At 36.9% G+C, this 22,370-nt stretch overlaps 1 protein-coding gene across 1 annotated transcript in view; it reads left to right on the forward strand.

The window, feature by feature from the left end:
* The window catches only part of ROBO2 (roundabout guidance receptor 2), a 477,419-nt gene that overhangs the window by 437,983 nt on the left and 17,066 nt on the right, over positions 1–22,370 (forward strand). Inside the window, exons 23-25 of the mRNA XM_067299835.1 lie at positions 4,978–5,238; positions 8,551–8,759; positions 17,909–18,091. Of these exons, the coding sequence (XP_067155936.1) occupies positions 4,978–5,238; positions 8,551–8,759; positions 17,909–18,091 (653 nt within the window). The remainder of the gene's footprint in view (positions 1–4,977; positions 5,239–8,550; positions 8,760–17,908; positions 18,092–22,370) is intronic.

A 22,370-nucleotide genomic window follows, 5' to 3' on the forward strand; every position in this document is an offset into this window, starting at 1 on the left:
GAGGCTCTGTATAAGTTAGAATTCCAAAGTAAACGTGAGGGACAGTGTATAACCTTACTGATTATAAGTGTTGCTTAAACCTTAAGGCAAAAAGAGCATAAAATGATTATGTTCTTTATTCTGCTAAAAAAAGCTGAAACAAATTTGAGATAGTGTAGCTGTTTGATATTTCTCAGTATTAATTTACATCCTTAAAAATTCGCATGCAACTATTTCACAAAAATTAATTATGCTATAGTAAGCAAACAACTTGCATTTTCTATAAGAACAATGCAATAGTATAAAAGACAGCTAAACTGATGTACCTTCTCGTGAAAGCCCGTGACACAGGGCTTGACTGCTCAGTTACATAAAGTAGCTGTTATCTAGCTGTTATCTAGCTTGGTGGCTAATTATATTAGTCACCAAGACAATGCTGGTTGTTTAAGGATAAATAGCCTTCCAGGTTCTCCAAAATTCAGATATAGTTTTTCCTCTGTTTATCTTTTAAATTACTCTTTTCTTCTTCTTTTTTTTTTTTAATATTTCATTAGTAGCAGTTGTAACCAGACCTTCTAATGTGCATCTTACCAAGCAAAGGCAAAAAAGAAATTGAAAATTAGGCTTACAGTGTCAGTTCTGAGCTACAGTAATTTGCAACCAATTCTGCTGAACCCAGTGAAGCTGCAATGACTGTATTTTCTGAGGATCTACCCAGTCTTAAGGGTCTTTCTGTATTCAGGGACTGATCTTGTTTCTGTGTTTTTCAGCATGCTAAAATGGAAAGAATCATAGCCTGCATTCTCTATGTTGCCTTTAATATTGACATGTTGGGTAGAACACCTGGCAGTTTTTTTGATTTTTTAAACTGTTTTGTTTTTCTTGATTTGCTCTGATGTATACTATGTATTAAAAGTACAATATGTGTTTTAATTTTAGAATCCATTGTATTCAAACATAGTTATACTGTGAATAATAATTGAAAATGATCTTCCAATCAGAAAAACTTTAATAAAGTTCTTACAGTGTGCTATGAAAGATGAACATTTAGAACAATAAAACAAGGAAGGTGACATCCAAAAAACCACTTATCTTTCTGTGCTCCTTCCCCCGTAACTCTTGAATTCAAGTGCAAGTTTCATTGGTATGGGCATCCCAAATAAATTAAACAGCTTTGACACCTTATTTTGCTTACTAGAAATTAATGCCAGAGGCCTGTTGGCTAATAAATGTGTAAAATAATCCTTAATAGCAACAATTAAAAAAAGTCACCTAACTTTATCATAGACTTACTCAGATAAGGAAGAAAACACACTCTCTTGGATGTCTCTACCACCTTCTCTCCAGAAGAACCAAGGTCTGCATTCACTTCTATTCTTCCCTGAACTGCAGCACGCATAATGAAAGATGATCATTTTAATCCAAGTTATGGCCATTTTATGTAACATGGTAGATTTTTTGATATCTTGAATTACTATGTAACCTACCCGGAAAGTCTGTTTATACTATTGTTTCCTAGGCAAGTTCTTTCCTGTGGAACTTTGCCCTTCTTCCACAAACTCTGTGTTTGTTCCTTGCTGTCTTCCTCAATTTTTCGCTTTTATGTATGGCAGAGACTTTGCAGTTTCTCTTTCTCTGTAGCAGCATATTCCAGTCAAGCATATTCTCTTTTCCTCCCTTTTCAGAGATGATGTTTTTGCTTGGTTTTATCTAATAAATGTGACAGTAACTAAATGCTGATTACTTATTTATTATCATCTATTTATACTTTTTCACCAGTAATATGCATGACCTGGGGCCAATCCCAGTAACAACATAAAGTTATCATTGGTTATTTTTATTTATTCCTATCGATTAAAACTTAAAAATGGAACATTAATTGCTGGATATCAGCATATTTGATAGTTGTTTTCTGTCCTAAGAAAAAGAATGTAGTATCTTTGATATCAAAAAATCCTTTCTAGCAAGACCTGAAGAGGGAAACTTTATTTGTTGCAACGATGTGTGTATTGAAACAAAAATGTATTGACTGTTCAACTTATCTGTCACCTTTATTTTTTATTTTGAAGAAGCAAGCCTATCAATACAATAAGCAAGCCTATCAGTACAATAAACCAAGCTTGTTAGTAGCAAAAAATTAATATAGAATAAAATTGACGAGAGGAAACTAAAACTATTAGAAACATAAAGATCTGTGTTTGTTAAACAGAACTTATTTAGGGAATTAAAATTAATTATCATGAAATTACTATAAGAGGTACCTAGTGAAGTCAGGGTCAAGATGAAGTCAAGATTTTGATGAGAAGTACTTGAAAGATGTTACATGTGTTTTTGGCAAGTTGTGTTTACTCAGGAAACCAAAAAGGACATGTGTATGACCGATATTCACTATGCTCTGATTCTAGAAGTTCCAGTAACTGAATAATTTACATGAGAGGATGTTCATATGTAGTCTGTTGGGTTTGCTTTCTTTTTCTTGCAGAATTTTTTTAGTAAAATGCATGTTAGAACTGGTGCCTTTTCAAACATTTTACATTATAAAGACAAAGGTCCTCATACCTGAAATCTTGAATCTCAATGTCTTGAACTTCATGCTTAGCCTCCTTTCTATTTCAAACAAAATCTAGGTAAAGATATGGTACTTGTGCAGAATCTTTTTCTTAAGGAATAAACTAGCAAGCTGATCCTTTGGGGATTTGGAGCAAGTAGGGTCAAAAGCCAAGCACATCCAAAGATCATTTATGCATTACCGAAAAGTCACTGAGGAGTACCTTTCTGTCTTGTGTCTTTTAAAGAAGAAGCTATTATACTAAAGCATAGGATTGAGAGAGAGTGAAAGTAAGCAACAGAGCTGTTGCACTGTAAATTTTTATCAGCATGAGTTAGGATGGTCCCTTCACCCTTTAGGTGGCAACGTCATGAGTGAATGTTGCAAGGAAAGACAAATTAATGCTAAGTAATACCCTAACCATCTCTTAAGGAATTACATACGTGTCACACAATATTTTCGTAAAGCCTCGTGTTATAAGAATAGTAATGATAAAAAATCAATTACCCCAAAACTCCTAAATGCCAGTGGTAAGATACAACATTTATTTGCCCCTCTGTACACATACATATGTGTATCTAGATATAAAGTAAAAGCAGCTTTAATTACAAGATATTATTCCAAAGACTTCCTGCTAATTGAGAGAGATTGTTCTAGCTATTCTGAATCTGAACTTTTGAATACAGAGTACAAAATTTCAAATAAGCAAAAAGAAGTGTCATTAATTTTAGAAATTTTTTGGATTTGCTCAAAGTAGATGTTCCATTCATAATACAGTTTTAAAAGCTTCTCTGTTTTCCTAGCCTTTTTGTAACCCAACTTCACTTGAGAAAATTGGCAGTGATCCATCTTTCTCTGGTAAATTGGTAATGGTAATTGCTTCCAGGTAAGGAGCCTTAAAAGGAGTATTCTTTAAACTGGTTTGAGAAATTAACTGTATAACTTGGTGCATTACCTGCCTGTATTGCAAACAAAAGGTATACCTCGTTACCAGAGATGTCTACAGTTTTTGAAGGTGGGTAGAAGATAAAGTGACTTATGATGCTTGGGGAATGTTCTTTAAAGTATGAGGTGATGCTGATGGTAAAGTAGCTGTGATAGCCTTTGATTGTCTGGATGTTTTTGAAAGGCACTACCCATCCCTGAAATGTTTTGGAATATGCTGGGAGTTAAGAAGAAATGTGTGCAGACGCTCACTGCGGATTGCTAGGGATGTTTTGAAGGTTAGAAGAGTGGAAAGTGTTGAGATTTGGCTGGTGTGATTGTCGGCAGAGCTGTGCACAACTGGAGTGATGTTCAGATTAGAGAATTATTCGGTGACACAATGCTCAGGATATGACCATAGTCAGTAGGGGCCACAGGTCCTGGATGATGCTGGTGTCATGAAGGGACAGGGTCCTGGGATGATATTGTGATATAAAAGTGGATTGAAAGTTCTGTGATGAAGACAGAGAGAAGGAAGGATTGAATCACTCGCAAAGCATAAGAAGTGGTAGTAGACTGTAAAGCTTCTCTTTCTGACCCTGATCAGATATAGCATATCATCGCTTAAACCTTGGTGCAAGATTAAAAATTCTTCCAGATAAATGTAATATCATATCTATCAGAACATTTCTTATATGTGAAGAGAGAAGAAATGACATATATATTGCTAGCTGTTAATATTTTAATTTATTTTGGGGCATGTATTTTGAAAATATTCCAGAATTTAGCACTGTCTAGGTAAGTCCCATTAAAGACTGGTTATTAGGTGAGTGCTGGCAGAGTTTTCAAGATGTACGCTAAACGTATCTTACCAGCTAGCGCTGTGACACAGCATATGCTTAGGGTGAGTGCTGCTACAACATGAATGTATTAACAAACATACATGCGTGTTATAGTATGTAGGTATATAACATGTTCAGGTTATATGTGTGAACATCATATAAGATACGTTTGTGCAGCATGGAAAGATCATAATCAGTGTGTAAAGTGTAGCTTATTTAAGTTACAAAATAATTACGTACAATAAATTTACAAATGGGGGGAGGATGGGAGTAAGGAAGCACATAAGTACAAGTGCATAAAGCTCACTCTGCATTTTAAGAATGGTTTTATTTTCATGTCTAGGTAAATCTTCAATGCATTCTTCTAGGTTAATGGTCCAGAAAGTGAGTTAGTTCATTTTTATTAGTGAGTGTGGAATACCATTATCTTATCAGCATTAACAAATTTGATAACAGACCTGTAATTTTTTTGTTGCACTACTTGTTCAAGTTGCTTAGCAGTTGTGGAAAAAATTAAACAGAATCAGTAAAGGCAATTTGAGCAATTATGACCCCATTTTCAATAAATGTTAAATCTCATACTGCCTGCAAGTGTTTAAATTGTAGCAAAAATCCTGTATACCCTCTGCTGCACATCAGAGATGACATTTGATATGTACTAAGTTTACTTGGTTTTTGTTTTAGATATGACAGTGATGGTTGGTGTCCGCCTTTGCCAGTTCAGACCTACTTACATCAGGGCATGGAGGATGAGCTTGAAGAAGACGATGATCGCGTTCCCACACCTCCTGTCCGAGGGGTAGCTTCATCGCCTGCAATCTCCTTTGGGCAACAGTCAACTGCAACTCTCACGCCTTCTCCACGAGAGGAGATGCAGCCAATGCTTCAAGCCCACCTTGATGAATTAACTAGGGCCTACCAGTTTGATATAGCAAAGCAGACATGGTAAATGTTTAAAGGGGGCACCTGCAGTCTGGGGAAAGAAAGCGTAATAGTAATTTATTACTTAATGACATAACTATTAACTACATTCAACAACATTTCAGTAATGTTTACAAAACCATAAACAGGAAGAAGAAATAGCAAGTGTGTATCTCCAGTGTGAAGGCCTTAAACATTAGTGAATGCTTTGTAATACTTAACTCTTAATAATATATTAAATCTTGACTAAAACCACATAAAAATTATATTAATTTGGAGTTTTGGCATATACTCAGCTGACTGGTTGGCACCCACCTACTGACAACTTCTATTTATGCAGTTCAAAATACTATCTTTTCAGGCTAGGAAAAGAAATCAATTTATTAGGATTTTCACAAATACTGAGGTTCTAAATCTCTGATTAAAAATAAGGCCAGTCACTTGCAATAGCAGTATAGCAGGTTTTACCCTGTGTAGCAGGAGAATGAAGTGTTCGTATATCTGACAATATTTTGAAATACCATGAAAATTTCTGATTCAGGGTGAAAAAATCAGAAATAGCAGGAAGGAAGTTGTTAGAATTTACAGAATGGATCTAATGTTTTAGAATGCTTTTTGCCTATTTAGAATGAGGGGCAAGCAAATATCACAGTAACATTTTCACTGTAAAACAAACAGAAGCAATCTCTTCAGGGACTGACAAAGGACTTGACAACTGCACAAGACTGGGGATACGGTGAAGGTCAGTTGTTCTCTGGATATTCCCAAAGTGGCAGTTGTCCTTTTAAAACTTTTCTACCCAGACAAAAAAAAAAAAAAAAAAGAGAGAGACGGAGAATCTCAGAGGATAAAAGTACAGCTAGTTACTGAATGGCACTCTGCCAGGGAAGAAGCAAGCTTTCTTTGCTGGTAAATAAAGCCACAGCGTTATTCAGCTTGAGCTACCATAAATAGATCTGGCGGGTAGGCAGGCAGTGCCAAATCAAAGCCAGCTGTTTTCCCTGGACACTGCCAAAGCCTCGAGGCTTGTCTGCAATCTGCGCCCAATCAACAGGATACTTTGGTCCCAGTGCAATGCCACGCTGCCAAGCACAGACCCCGGCCTGCCTGTGGGACAGACCCAAGTCCCAGGCAGTAGCAAACCTGGCCTATTAAAGGTGGCTGCCTCCGGAGCCAGCGCACAGATACATAGCCTGTCTGTGCACTCAATTGCTGCTGCATTTTGCAGCTGTTACGCTTCCTGCGACCTACAGGCTGCACGTGCCAGTCTGGTGGCTGGCAGCACTCTAGCAAAGCATCTTGCAGCTGGGGGTAAAGGTCTTGCTCCCTTTTTGGAGCCTTGAAAATTGACTGGGAACTTGCATAAGGTCCTTAGGAATACAGATTTTAAAGTCACTCTTGTGTAAGGTCACAGTAACTGAGCAGTAGCTGAAACTCTGGAAAAATTATGGAGGAAGTAGCGTTTTTTCATACTGGCATCTTATAGCAGGTTTGGGGATAAATCTAGATGGTTGCAAATGGAAAGGATTTTTGCAGCAGTTGTGACATGGACTTGTTTACTGGTTTGATACTGCTTGGCTGTACACTTCTCGTGCTGTTAAAGGACCTAGCAAATGATGTTCAAAGTCAGTGGAAAAAACACCTCTGTCTTAAATGAGAAGGAAGATTTCTTACTTTGTTTTCTTGTCACCAAATTAACCTGCTCAGTGTAGAGGGGGGAAAAGAAAATAACAAGATGAGACCGATCAGATGAATTATTGTAGGAGTAACAGAAGATAGATTTAGAGACCGACCAACTGGAGATTTAAGAGAGAGCACATTAGAGATTACTGGAAAAGTGCATAATCATTATGGCCTTGATCCAGCAAATCACTTAAGTATATGCTTAACTACAAATACATGAGAAATTGATTTCAGTTCTATCACATGCTTAACATTAAGCATATATTTAAGTATTCTCCTTGATTGGGAGCTAATCACGCTGTTTAATGAGGGTTAGTTAGATCTTAGTGTGCTTTCCTGCAGTGTTGTGAACACTGTATACCTAAGAACCCAGTGTCCAGACAGAAAAGTATTCAAGAGCTGCTAATCAGAAGGGGGCTGTATATCAGAATGGAAGCATTTGCTTTACAAATTATTTTCAGAATATGCAATAATTTAAAAAAAACCACACCAAAGTAGAAAGAGATTCCACTGGTATATAACATTTACCATGACATTCTCAGATCCACTAGGTCTGAGACAAGACTACTTGAATATGAGAATTGCTATATTTATAAAATATAGGTAATATTACAGCACAAAGTTCTTATGAAAATTAAAAATATTAGAGGTAGGTAACCAAAGAGGTGACAGTTGTATTTTTTTCCATGATAGCAGTGTCTAAGCGAAGGACTAGCAGAATCCTGTATCCTCTCCAGGGTTCTGCCAATTTGAATTAGGTCACGGCACCTCATGAATAGCCACCTATGGATACCCATGTGGCTACATTAACAAATTCAGGTGTGGTACACTGTCTCATGCCAAGGCCAGTGATGTCTGGGTCCCCTGGGACAGCTTGCTATGTACCTGTAGTGCCATGGAGAATGCTGCACTGTTAGCTGGCAGTTCTTCTTCTCCTCTCTAGTGTCTCAGAGACCTCTTACATGAAAATCCAAGTACACTGATTGCCCATTGGCCATCTAGCTATCCTGTGTGTGTTTTTTAACTTTGTATTTCATGTTTCAGTTGTGATTGCTGCATGCAATAATTTCACACATGCATGCCCTTAATACTGCTGCAATTAAATCAATTAAACTACTTTGAGTAAAGCAAAATAAAAAGGCCTCTTTGATGATGGATTCATGGTACTTGAACATTTCTTTTGTCCTTCAGGTCATTTCCTCCTCTTGAGGGTGAGTTTTATGTAACAGCACTGAGTCTTTTTAAGCAGAAGGAGTGAAATTTAAATTGTGTTTTGGCTCAAAGATGTGAAATGCAAGATGGAATACTGAGTGATACACTTGTATGCTAGTTTGGGCTTCTCAGTTGTGCTTTGCCATGCACATGGATTTCTCAAGTCTCCATGTACCTCAGTTCCTCATCTGTGAAAGGATAATCTTGTCCTTCCCTGTCTTACAGGACGGGGAAGTATGTTTAAGATTGGAAAGTGCTCGAGTATTATGGTAATGACATATCAGAGCTATGGTAAATAACTGAATTGACTTTTCTTGAGTCTGACCTAACAAACACATTCTGTAAATGTATTTTGAGATTTACTGAGAGACTTATCTTTTACTGACTGTGGGGTACAAAGTCTCATCCATTCTGATGATGTTTTTGTGTTTGTTTGTGTAGGCACATCCAAAGCAATACACAACCTCCTCAGGCTCCTGTTCCACCCCTAGGATATGTATCTGGAAACATTATTTCAGATTTGGAAACAGATGTTCCAGATGATGATGAGGATGATATTGAAGAGGAAGCTGTTGAAATCACTAGGCCACTAAGAGGTCTAGAGCATACTCCAGGCTCCAGTATGGACAATCTAGACAGCTCTGTGGCAGGTAACCAAACACAGTAAACACTGACACCAGCTTGTTTGTAACGGTAAAATACATCATCAATCAAACACTTTATAAGTGAAAATTTATTCCACTCTATTTCTGTAGCATTTAAAATGTGTTAATATTAAACACTAAAGTTAAAGAAGGATTTGAAAATACTTTGCTGCAAAATGATAAGAAAATCCATGAATTTTAAAAAGCTTTAAAGACTTGAAAGAAAACTCAATTATATCCTAGCTTTCATGAAAAGTTCACTCTACTGGAGAAGCAAGTCAGTTACATAGATAGGAGGGGGAAGACTGGCTTAGGAATATATTTTTCATAAAGCAGGAGCAGCATAAAAAGTGTTATCTTAAAACACTTTTAGATATTTTGCTGGGTAAATGCTTTCACAGATGAAGTCATGGAAGTTAAAAGGCTTCAGAATAAGTGTAGTTAGATCAGCACAACATTTTTTTGTAGCATAAATAAAACATTCATGTAGGGAAATGTGTATTTTGAATGTACTTCATACTGATGAATTTAGTAATTGTTCCGTTTCAGTGAAGATATTTAATTATTCTGTTCCTTTTTCCTTCACTGCTGCTAACCCGTTGCATGCCTAGAAAGGTTGCAACAGCGATCATCAAAGAGGACCTAGAAAGGCATGCAAAACTAATGCATAGAGTCTGAATTAATAAAATTGCTGTTAATGAAATATAGGCAGCGAAACATATTTTTGAAAAATACAGATTTCATGTGGATGTAATGAACTTTTATAGGCATCAGCACATTTCCCTTTAGGCTGAACTTGGGCCTCTATGTAATAATAGGTATTCATAAGGTACAGCTTTATTGGAGACCCAAATGTACATAGTATCTGTAGCTCTTAAAAGCTGGTGTGTGCTTCTTCAGTATTTGATCCCTATGGAAGAGCACTAATTGTTACTTGTACTTTAAGGGAGACTTACTCCATGCAGCTCATGACTGCAGCACTGCTTATTTTCATCTCATCATTCTGGACTTTGGAAGTTCTAAGAATTTTGTGCCCTTATTTAAACATTGCTGTCCTGAAAACACTGCAGGAATATGACAGTGATGGAGCATCAATACCTATAATTTTCTTCCTTTTCTCTTGTTGAATTAAATAGTGTGTTGCTTTATCCCACTTTCTAGGTTTTCCTGCACCCTAGGGCCAGACTGCTTGCCAATCTAATTAAGATTTAAGAACTGTAGCTCTACTGCCGTGATTTGAAATCCAGATCCAGCTGAAAGCTGTAGAGTTAAAGTTTAAATCCCTGCATTTGGAAGGTTAACTTATTAGTGCATGAGTATGTTAAGTCACTCCGCTTGAATTTCCAGTGTAATCTCCTTCAGGCTATAATTCTGCATATTTTTGCATATCTCACTAATGGCTCAGAAGCCTTTCCATTAGGAATGCAGTAAAGGTTTTGTACTGGTAATACAAGAATAAATAAAAAAATCAGGTTGATATATATTTTTCCTTTAGTATGTATTAATATGTCAATGTTGATATATCTGTAAATCAGAAAATGGATGTTTTGCACATTTACATTTTCAACTGAATTGTGGGCCAGCCTATCTAGTGCAAAGTAAGGTGTAGCTGCATTTATGCTCCAATTCATAGACTTCTGTGCTCATTACAATATATCCTTTTATGAAGCATGTTTTCCTAGTTAAAAGTGCTGTTTATTTATTGGAGTGTTAAAAACCTGCTGGCATATTTTTTAGAAGTTGAGCAGAACCTGGTAATGTAGACTGGGATTGTACTTAAGGTGATCTAAATGCATTCCCACTCATTCCTACCACCATCTTGATGTTGGCTTATCCTGCTGAAAAATAATGTTTTTCCTTCGCTTTTGCTTGTTTAATTACTAGCTGGATCAGTTTCTTGATCTGCTTCACTGCATGGCAATGTGTTGACTGGCACTACAGGAAGGGAACATGCAGTTGGAAGGAAAGGAAAGGGACAGGCTACCCCTATAGTTTATAGCCCACACCTAGACTGACTTACAACAATTATGAAACTGTAGCCTAGCAAAAATACATCCTGTGTGTTAGTCTAAATGACCTATAAAATCACAAACTTTCCAAGTAACAAAACCACTTGTATTTTCTTCAGTTACTATATGGGTAAAGCCTCAATTTTCTGAGTTGGATTTGTTTTTTACAAGGGGTTGGGAGGAAATTGCTTATTATACTTGTGGGAATAGTCAAAAGCAAATTTTAATTTTTGTGTACATTTTTTCATTAACCCTTCCAGGTTGCATTTTTAATGTTCAGGAGGGTATATAACATATTGTGTCTGTTGTTTCTAAACTGTTTCTTGTTCTTAATTTACTTGCCTTTAGAATACTGTGGAATACCATTATTTTCCACATTTCTAACTAACTCTTTGGTCTTACCACTGCAAAAATTTAAGCTACTTCTTTTCATAGGGCTTTGGATGACTTGAACCACCATTTTCCTAGGAATTTATATACTACATTTTCACTTCTTTAAACATTATATTAGAAAAGTGAGGCAAAATAAAACAGCTGACCTGGAAGAAGCAGTATTTCCTTTCATTTTTAAGTGTGTTCTGTGAGCTCAGCGTTTGAGAGAAAATTAAATCGACCTTCCTAGATACAGACTTCCTCAGAACAGATTTGCTGTACAGTGAGCAGGAAGAGTTTCCTCGCCGTGTACTGTTAGCATGCCTCAGCGATGACTTGAAGACACCCGCTCTAGGAGTGAAATGGTACTTTGTTCTTTATGGTTGAGCTGTGACTGAGGTTTTCATCCAGTGCCAAATGTGGGATTCTCTCTGGGGAAACACTGGCTCTGTGTGAACTGAACTCAAACTGCTAAATTCCTCTGAAACCCCAGTGTTTCTCCTTTAAACTGTTTAAAAGTCAGGTTGTCTTCCAGGCCCTTGAGTTTTAGTTACGCCTAACTGAAGATTCAGACAGGGATTTAATCTGTGCTTTTAAGCTTTTCTTTTTGCAGGTGGCAGAAACATAATGCTGACGTATAATAAAGTGAAAAGAAAGGAGGAGCTCACAGTAACTATATCATAACACTTTCCAGATAATGCAAAGGAAACTCGAGGAGGGAGATTTAGATCGGATCGTCTGGGAAATGGAATATGAAATTAAAGCTGAAGTTTTAATTTGTTTCCAGCATGGTTCGTTAGGATACTAAGTTGTTGATTCTGATTAGAAAAAAACAAAACAAAACAGAAAAGCAGGTCTACTGCTTCTTGACTTCTCATTAGCAATCATTTAGGTTTCCTTTTGCTTTCATAGACACATTGAAATATGTTTTTTTCTTTTGCTTATGTTTAATGTTTGCATTTATAATGAATTGCTGTGCAGAATGATGGCTTGAATGGTCATGGAGAGTCTGTTATATTCTACATTAATAGACTTAATGAATTGGATAAGATGACTATATAAGAAATTGACTTGCTTGTCACTGGAAAGAGCCCTAGGTTTTGTCAAACCAAATTATTATTGTTGGGGGGGTTTCTTTGCCCTCTCCTTACCCTCCCCTCCCCCAGCTTCACAGCTTTGCCATTAAGTAGTGCAGCTCCACCAGTAAAACTGGTAGTGGGAGCTCTCGTATCTTCAATCCTGGTGCCTTATTACTGAGGGAAGAGATACACCCATTCACTTGCATGGAAATTATAACAAGCCCTTTTTCTGCCTAACAAACCGATAGAAGCAGAGAGTTATTCTTGTAAACAGTACTCCTGCATATGGATACCAAAACTGATTTTTTAAAATTATATGGAGCGGAAATTATAAAGATCTCCATCGGATGTGTAGCTTCACAGAATCACACAGAATCACAGAATGGCTGAGGTTGGAAGGGACCTCTGGAGATCATCTAGTCCAACCCCCCTGCTCAAGCAGGGTCACCTAGAGCACATTGCACAGGATTGCGTCCAGGCATGTTTTGAATATCTCCAGAGAAGGAGACTCCACAACCTCTCTGGGCAACCTGTTCCAGTGCTCTGTCACCCTCACTGTGAAAAAGTAGGAAGTCCCTTATTTGGCATGTTTTGGACTTGGTTTAAAAAAAATCACTCTGATCACTGCCTGTATGGTAAAAGTTGTTCATTCATTGTGTCTGGGACCGAATAGAATAATTCTTGAATATTACACAAAATCATTTTCATGAGCCATATTTTACCAAGGCAGAGTTCACTATTTGTATTGATTTGCTTAGGGATACCTATTGCAAAAGGTTCTATTTTATAAGCAGTTAGACAGATTACATTCAATAGGAAGAATATGTTTCATCGATTAAATATGTGCTCAGAAAATAGAAAACTGCTAGTTTTTGTATCTCATAAAAATAGTAATGTAACAATTAGCAGGGTCATATTATAAAGCACAGACTTTACTCTAGCTTAGTGGATCTAGGGATATACATTCATCAGCAAGGATGGATTTAGCATAAAACGACATGTAAATGAATTGATGACTGATCATAAATTAATTTTAGTGCTGAAGATGTAATAGAGACACAGCAAGATGCCACTTTATCATAGTATTTTACTGCTCAGCAACATTTGAGCAACTACTTAATGTTCTGTGTGCATTTCTTCTCTAACAGCTTGAATAAATTTCAGAAATTTTTGTACCTTTCAGCAATATGGAAACCAAAAAATCTAGAAAGATTGAAAATGCAAACACAAATAAATTTTGCTAAGTGGCATAAATTCATTTTTCATTAAATGTTTATGAGGGCATTAATTATGGTTGGACCTATGAAGTGCCAAATATATATATATGTTTTGCCTTATTTTATTGAGGGTTTCCTGCCCCAAAATCACAATTTTAAAGCATAAACATTTATTTCAGGTATATGCATATAAATATTTGGGGCATGGAGGGAGTATAATGTAAAGTGTAAGTCCAGGTACAATTTATGAAGTGTGATCATGTTTATAGTCTTCATTCAACACCTTCCATTATTCGTTTGTATTCTAATGGTACAATTTTTACAATACAACAAAAGGTTGCCCCTTTTGCTTCCATCGCTTCCACTGAAGCTTGTGTTCATTATTTCTTTATAATCATGTCAATAGTCTGATACACCCAAAAGAGGATAAAGTTTTTCTCCTGTACAAAGGCTAGAAGAATTCTGTAACTGATTTCAGCTGAAGCAGCCTCAGTCCCAAAGAACTTCATCCATGCTTTAAAAATCTCAGCATTCTAGCCCCGATTCATCAAAAACCTGCAAAGGAGTAGGAATTTAATATTAGCATGTGTGTAATGATCTTATGGTGTAAAGCACATAAACATATACACACAAGTCCCACTGACATCAGTAGTTAAATTTAAGCATGCACATTGAGTTTGCATACAGAAAAGTATCTAATGGAATTTTCAGAAGCATTAGGTTTGTTGTGAGCAGCTTTTATTTCACAAGTGCATTAGATTTTTTTAACAGTAAAGCAAGTGTACACTTTACATAGAAAAATGGCATCTTTATTGCTTGCAAAATGCCACTAAGAGTGGTAGCATGCAGTCTGCAAGAAACTAACACCTCTATTCTCCTCACCTTTTCCTAAGAGCAAAAGAGCTTTCTGTTCACATTAGCACCAAGAAATATTTTATGGGGCAAGAAAACAGCGTTCAACTTTTCACGGAGTTGATATTGTTCTGCATAAAGCATTTACTGCTGCTGTCAGCAAGAGTAAAATTTACAGTTGCCAGAAAGCATAAAAACTCAAATGTGCTCTTGGAAAACACAGTGAGCTGCATGTAAAGGAGACGCTAAAAGCCTGTTTCATTCCATTTGAAAATGCACAGTTGATCTGAAAAGGATGTCAGCATCTCTTATTCTGCTTTTATTCAGAGAGAAACAAATGTGCATCTGATTTGGAAAACAAGAGGCCAGTGGATGCTGTTAAACAGGAAGTCACCATGTGTGCTACATTAACGCAGCTGTGTGGTGGCCTGGGGTGCCCAGGCTGGACTCCAGCACTCTGGTGCTTACCGGGGAATGTCCTCACCTCTGGAGGGCAACCAAAGACGTTGTTTGACTTAGGCAAGCTTCAGTGGGGAAAAAATTGCTTGCGCAGAGAAACTGAATAGCTCAGGAAACCATAGAAATAATGTAGAGATCGCACTGTTAGCTACCTAGTCACGTATAGCTATGGTCACTACAGACCGATGGTAGCTTGCCAACTTAGGCAGTTATGACGTTTCGCTTCAGCTTCCAGTTTGCAGGTGGCCCAATACCAAGAAATAACATCATTGTTTGTATCGGTGGTCATCTGTGTTGACACTGTGAGCAAGTAAAGCTCACGTCCATACGAGAATTGAGCTATGCTTCCACTGCTGGCGGGTGCGAGGTGAAGGTGATGAAGGCGAAGTGATGCATATGCAGAGTATGGGAATGTACAGAAGCTCAGGGAACAGGTCTTTCTGATAAAATTAACTAGTACATACCTGAAAAATTGACAGCCTGAAAACAGCACTCTATTGATAATTTATATTCAGCTCTTGTTAAGAAAACCTGGCATGCCTATGCATGTGCAGAATGATAGGTGTACGCATGCACGCTGCAGAGAACATTATCAACTTTTGCAGATCTCTGGTATATTAAAATGTGGATTATTTTGGGGGACAGGATGGCCTTCAGTCCAGCCCCTTTAAGAGCAGATGAAAAATAGCAACTATTCCTAGATATCCCCTGAAAGTATCCCATCCAAATGGGTTGAGTAACTAGTTGGCAAATGGAGGAAATGTGAGCAAATGGAAACTGATACTTAGTTTCATTTAATACATCCATAGTCTTGTCTCTGTGATGCTGAAAAACTATGTATATTCATACATATTCTGTTCAGTATATATTTATATGTGTGTATATATAGAGAGAGTAGATTATAGAATACAAAAAGCTTGGGCCCTGATTCAGGAAACTAACCAAATACATCGTAAACTTTCAGCATCTGAGTATCTTCCTTTAATAGCTATAGGTCTATTTTTATGTTTCAGCTTCTGCTTAAATATTTTGCAGAATGTATGTGTCGATAAACAATTGTTTGAAAAAGTCCACTGCTATTGCATTTCATTTTCTTACATCTTCTTGAAGTGTTTTATCTCTAGTATCTCTTTTCATACATCATCAATAAATTTTGCCAAGCCTTTTTACTCTCTTTGCTGTATGATGTCCCATCACACTTTGTTAGTTCAGAAATTATCTTCTCAGAGGATGTTCAGTTTCAGCTTTCCTTTGCTTCCTTACATCTGTCTGCATCAGGTCAAGTCTGTTTGGAAAATAACAATTTTATGTGTGCTCTTGGCAAGCAGAATCAAACTCTGTCTCTCTCTGTTGCACCTAACACACTTTCTGCCTGTCAGACCTCCATAGACCTCTTCAGTTTCTTTTCTTGTATCTTAGGAGTGCAAGGACATGTGTTATTACAGCCTGCCACTTTGCTGACATCATTAAAAGATTTTGTGACTGCAGCATCACAAAATAATCCATTGTTCTTGTTTTTTTGGTGCAGAGTGGTGCTAACTAAATTGCTGTTTTCATTTTTGTAATTTATGGCTTATTTTGGCAGGATATTTTTAAAATTTTACACCGCCACTAATTATTTAGCCTATCAATTTGGTACTAATAGGCAGATTGCTACTGATTTGCTAGTTAACAATTTTTAACAAAGTAATACTTTCTTGGACAGGTAATAGAAAGGGCTTTAAAGGACATGTCTTACAATGCTACACATCTTACAAACTTTTGCATAAATTCATCTGTGCTGACTGAATAATAAAGTCAGGACCATGATGTCTCTCTCCACATGTGCCTTTTCGTATCTCGGAAAGTCAGTTCTCTGCAGGTTTTCATTAGCTTACTGGGCTTTTTTTTTTTTTTTTTTTCCCAACATATGCATGCCAGCGTTTTTAAAAAGTAGCCTTTGAGTATTTCAAGATAGTGAGTTGCCAGAGCTATCTCAGAACAATATGCTGTGCCTACACAGTACCATGCAATGCCATGCAGTGGTAGTAACCTGGGCCCCAGAAGCAGTCTGGTAGCTCTGTGCTTCAGCTGGACTTGGTAACTAATTAGCACGGTTGCCCTGTTCCTGGAGCAAAGCTAGTTGTTTGGTGCTAGCTTACGTTTCTTTGTCTCACGCTCCACTGCACAGTGTAGCTATACGCAGGGACATTTATGCATGATTTTCAGAAGCACGGAACACTCTTAGCTCCATTTGAAGCCAACAAAAGAAACAGAATTTCAATACTTTGAAAAAAACTAAACTCAGTGATAGTTTTGGGAAATATATATTGTTCTGTACATAGAGTAGTTGATCGTTGCTTCACGTGCTAAAAAAAAAAGGAAAATATAAATGAAGCGCAAAAAGGTGAATCCTTCCTTCAGTATTTTACTCTTTATATTTTAATTATGTCAAGCCTTCTATATTGCTTTCATGTGTTACCTGCTTTTCTGATTCCATTTTCATGATGTTAATTGTCATTTTCCTGTCCTGCAGTGGTGGTAATGCATGGCCAGAAGGTATCATGGGGGCAGTATTGGCTCACTGAGTAAATCAGTATTAAATTTGAGTGTATATTTGCTCTGCTCTTGAAAGTCTACTTCTAACCTTTTAAGAAAGAAACTTTAATCCTCTAGAATGAACTGCTTTAGGTCAGCTTTGTTTTGGACATTAAGTTTGCTCATCTCTTTAAAGTTTCTGTTGAGAGAATTGTGCAAGCCTAGCCTTGTTCAGGATAGCTGTTGAAGCCCGTGTCTGACAGTCTAAGATTTACATTTGTACTGTCCTAAATTAAGGCTTTATGTTGCAAATATCAAACTAGATGCTGGTTTATAGTAAGTCAAGTAGAAAAATCACATTGCTTTCAATCCTAAGGAAATCTATTGACTTTCACTAGAATTTATTTTGGAACTTTCACATCTGTAGAAGATATATATCATTTTGTTTACAGGATCAAAAGAACATGGAGTAAGCTATGAATGAGATCTGAACTAGCTTTGAAAAATACTGCTCTTTTGTATCAAGCTCAGTCAGAGAAACTTTGAGTTTCCTGTTGAGAAAGGACATATTAAGTGGGCCTTTAAGCTTTGGATGATCAAAAAAAATATCAAATATATACAACTCACTAGACCCCTACATTTGTTTTTAGGTTCAATGGTAAATGGATGGGGTTCTGCGTCTGATGAGGACCGTAACTTTTCTAGTCATAGATCTAGTGTAGGTAGCTCCTCAGATGACTCGATCTTTACCAGCGGCAGTTTTGCACAAGCACTGGTTGCAGCAGCAGATAAAGCTGGTTTTAGGCTGGATGGAACCAGCCTGACAAGAACAGGTTTGTAGACTCAAAGTTGATGCTTTCTGCATGAAGGGTGTCTCTGCCTATTCTTCTCTTCTTTTCAGTGAACCTGAGTCTCACTTCACATTTGTCTAACATGCATGGAATAAGGTGGATGGAGATATTTTTAAAGTGCATATTCAAAACAAAACCTTACACTCCGTTTCATTTTTAGTGATTTGAAGTAGTGCATTGCACAAGCTTTTAATCAGCACTTTCAGTCTGCTGTTTCTCTTTATGCTGACTCTACTATAGATTTACTGACATACGCTCCGTATAATATTTCAGTGAAGAGATCACTAATTCTACCATGCAGTATTTGATGATTTAGTTTTTGCAAAGTCTTCTCACAATCAGTAACATTTCCAGTGATGAAAATCATGTTTAAGCTATTATCTCCATCCCTGCTCTTCTGTTGCATCTCTTCTTGCAAAAATGTATTTTTGTGGGAAATTTTTTCTAAGCATGGGGTGAAATTGTATGTTTTTATTATTAACAATACAAACTGTTTAAAAGCCTTATTAATCATCTGACTTTAAAAATACTTAGTTCAATAAGTTATTGTATTTTGATTAAATTTAATTTTAACTATGCCAACTGTGACTGCAAGTTAAATGCAACAAAGGTAAAATGACTATTGCTTTTGAAAACAACTGATTTTATCTTCTAAAATGGATTAACAGTAAATATAGTTTAGTTCATAATTTTAAATCTCCTTATGTTTTATTTCTAGCAAAAAATGATAAGTAACATTTATTTTTTAGTATTCTGAACAGAGAACATATTTGGATTTGCTTAGTCTTATCGAAATTGCAAAGTTGTTTATTAATTAAATCTGCAAAACCAAATAGCAAAGTATGAATTTGGTTCATATTTTTTTGTTACAATTTCTCTTCCTATTTCTGCCCATAGTTCCCATAACATTCCTATCATTTAAAAAAATTTATTATTAGCCTTGTATGAAGTTTATCCTTCAGTAAAGTATGTGCATTTATGAAAAATGTGTGCAAATGTTAGGGCTAATACTGCAGGCTTTCTGCAGGCAATGACTTTATGGCAAACACTGCATTTTTAATCCGTGGCGAAACCCTGAGCTGCCAACAAACTATAGGGTGAAATTCCAGCCTCTCTGAAACCATTGGGGTTTTGTCATTAGATAGTTATTTCACTGTTAAAAATAGTTAAAACCTTCACTTGCTTCTTCTGCCAGTGGAACACTGACTAAGTCTGTCTGGCCATTTCAAAATTAAGCTGCTCTAGACCGTCACTCATCCACTATGGGCACAATTTGGACAAACTATAATTAAAAAATATTGGTTTGCATAAAGAGTCTCCTAAATAGCCTTGAATGAAAGGAGTAGATCCTTCCCACCCTTTTTATTTTTGTGTTCTTCTTGGCCTGAATAAAAGCTAATGTGAAGATTCACTCTAATTTAATGTCACTTATATCAAGCCCATTAAGAAATATAGTTTCCACCACAAACAAATACATAACAAAAATTCATGGGCACAAAACCACTTTTAAATAAATATAAATTTCTTATCATAGCTATGTAAATGGAATGTCCAAGGATGGGATGAGAGCTCTTTTGCCAGGTATATTTTCTTAGCTTAATTAGGTCACAATGCACTTAAACTGAGTACTTAAATGTAATTCCTTGGATAGTCTATTAGAGTTTAGGTTACATCAAAGTATTCAACTGTTGCTGTAGAGACATTATAATTATTACCTTTTCATTCTCTTAATGATCCAGCAGGCACAACTGAAACAAAACAAAAGCCACATGCAAACAAACAACCCTCCCCTCTTTTCCCCACAAAAACATCAGCAAAGGGAAACAACTCCCCAGCGCTTGCTGCTGTTTCATCCTGATGTGATACTTCCTGGGGTAGCATGATCAATCAGACATGCCTATTATGTACCTGCTGTACCACACTGAATCCCTGATAGTGCTAAATGGTGTTTTGTAGCAGAGAAGTAGTAGTAATATTGGTTTTTATTATAGTTCATTTTTCTGGAGGAAATCTGAAAGGCCTGACTCTACTCCCTTGCCCCCTGGACAGTTACTCTCACCTGTCCAGAATAGCTGTGAAATATTCTCACTGAAGCGAAAGGAGAATTCCAGCTTGACCACCCTGAGTGGGTGTGTTCGACTGCCAAGCATCACAGGCATGGTAGATCCAGGTGCAAGGTGTTTCTCTCGCAAGACACTTGGATTCCAGTTTCCAGAAGCCATCATGTGATTTGCCATGCGGTTCAGCCAGTTTCCTTTTTGACACCCACAGGAAATTAAACCATGAATTAGTGGATTCATCCTTGTCTCCACTTATGCACACTAAATTTGCTATAGAGAGTCTGACACTGCTCAGCAGTTTTTGCTGGAAGGGCTGCACATGAGAATAAGATAGATGCTGCAAGCAGATCTGAGGTGCGTTCAAAGATGTATTTTGGGAGCCTGCACATCATCTGTTTGCCCCATGTTTGATTCAGGTCAGTGCTATTTATTATTAGCCCTCATTTTCATGGAGGGATAAAAGAGAGAATGTTTAGGCTTTATATTTTTCTTTTCAAAGCAGCGTTCTGAATTAAGAATCATATTTCTTTAGTCAAGACAGTGAGTGTGAAGAATCTTCATCCTGCACTCACTAGTTGCGCTTGCATATTAGGTGTTTATTTTTACAAAACATCTGTGCAATATGGTGTGAGCTAGGATGGAATTTCAGGCTCGTCTCTGAATTTTTTTGCATTAGTGGTCTTTTTTTATTTTTAAATGAAATCCTTAATATTTTGCCTGTGTTCACCTGCTGTTTTATCCTTATCTATGAAACAAGGGCTTGATCACTTGTCTTTGTTTGGCTGCAGCTGTGCCAGCTATAGAGGTTAATGTTGCCAGCTTTCCTGCTTTCTCCCATCTCCAGACTTAGCTGCTTGGGTGGATGTTCTGTAACCCATTTCAGCCAAAATGAGCCAGGTTAGCAGCGGCATACTACTCGAACTGTTCAAGCTAAATTTGGCTTATTTCAACAGAGGAGAATTAGGGAATGTCCACATGAGTGGTTCAAATGTGTTAACCTGCAATAGCTGGCAATGACATGCAGCTGGGAGACAAGCTAACCTAGGAGCAGTGTCCTCTTCAGGGTGCACAGCAGTCAGAAGAAGACAAAAGATCAAGCCTCAGAGAGACAGAAAAATTCTGAAATGAAATACTGAGAAGTTTCTAACATGTATGCATTAATGCATTAACAGCATTTTCAAGAGTCTATGGCCACATTTTTTCACTTGTTCTCTTTTTGCATTGAGGACGTTTCAAATAGTATAGTGGGTAGCATATTAACCCCCGATTAGACTTATCCAGATTGGATTGTATGTGATGGCATGTTGGAAGTGAGTGCACCTATTATCATGCATTAAGAGCAGTGCAGTACTCAAGCACTCCATATCCAGAATTTTGGCTCTCTGAAAGGTTTTACTAGAAAACACAGGTCACAACAGTGTGGACCATGCTCTGAGTTAACCAGAAGACAAAACAGCTCTTGACAAGCTCGGGGTCTGGTGACCAGAAAAATAACAAACAGCCGTTTTGTCCCTTTCCGTCAACTCTTATACCATTTGGCCCTATATCTGTGCTGAAAAAGCAGCAGCTCTGGTTAGCTTATAATCTTTTCACTGTGGATAGTTTTAAAACAAGTAGGAATTTTATGTATCAGATCTAAGCAAATTAAAGTGTTAACATCCCTAAGATGCTTGGTAAAGATGACATATAGATGAAAAAAAAAGAAAGTAAAAGACTGTGATATTGAGTTTTCATCAAATATCATTAAACAACAAACAAGCCTAGTTAAGTTATTTAGCTGAACAAATATATCAGAATAAAAAGAAGTGAAAGAAGTAACCAAACTGTGCTCATACAGTCCCTGCTGTGATGCTTTTAATCATCTGCTCCATAGAATAGGATCAAAGATTTTTTTAAAAGAGAAATCACATCGCTTGATCAAATGATATATAATAAAATTCTCAGGAATGCATTCGGTCAGAATACAATATTTTTTAACCTATGAAAACACTCAAAATGATTTGGAAAATTTTACCAAATAAATATACCTCCATTTTTGTTTCCTCTAGAGAAGGGAGCCCTTAAATATGCAAACCTGCACTGCTACATAGCTTGCAAAATCACTTATGTTTATCTCACTGGAGTTACTCCAGATATACAATGCATATGGGAGCCCCTAAAATGAGAATCTGGCTTAACAAATGTGAAGGTGGAAGCCATGA

This window comes from Apteryx mantelli, chromosome 1 (assembly GCF_036417845.1).
Source record: "Apteryx mantelli isolate bAptMan1 chromosome 1, bAptMan1.hap1, whole genome shotgun sequence".
NCBI lineage: Eukaryota > Metazoa > Chordata > Aves > Apterygiformes > Apterygidae > Apteryx > Apteryx mantelli.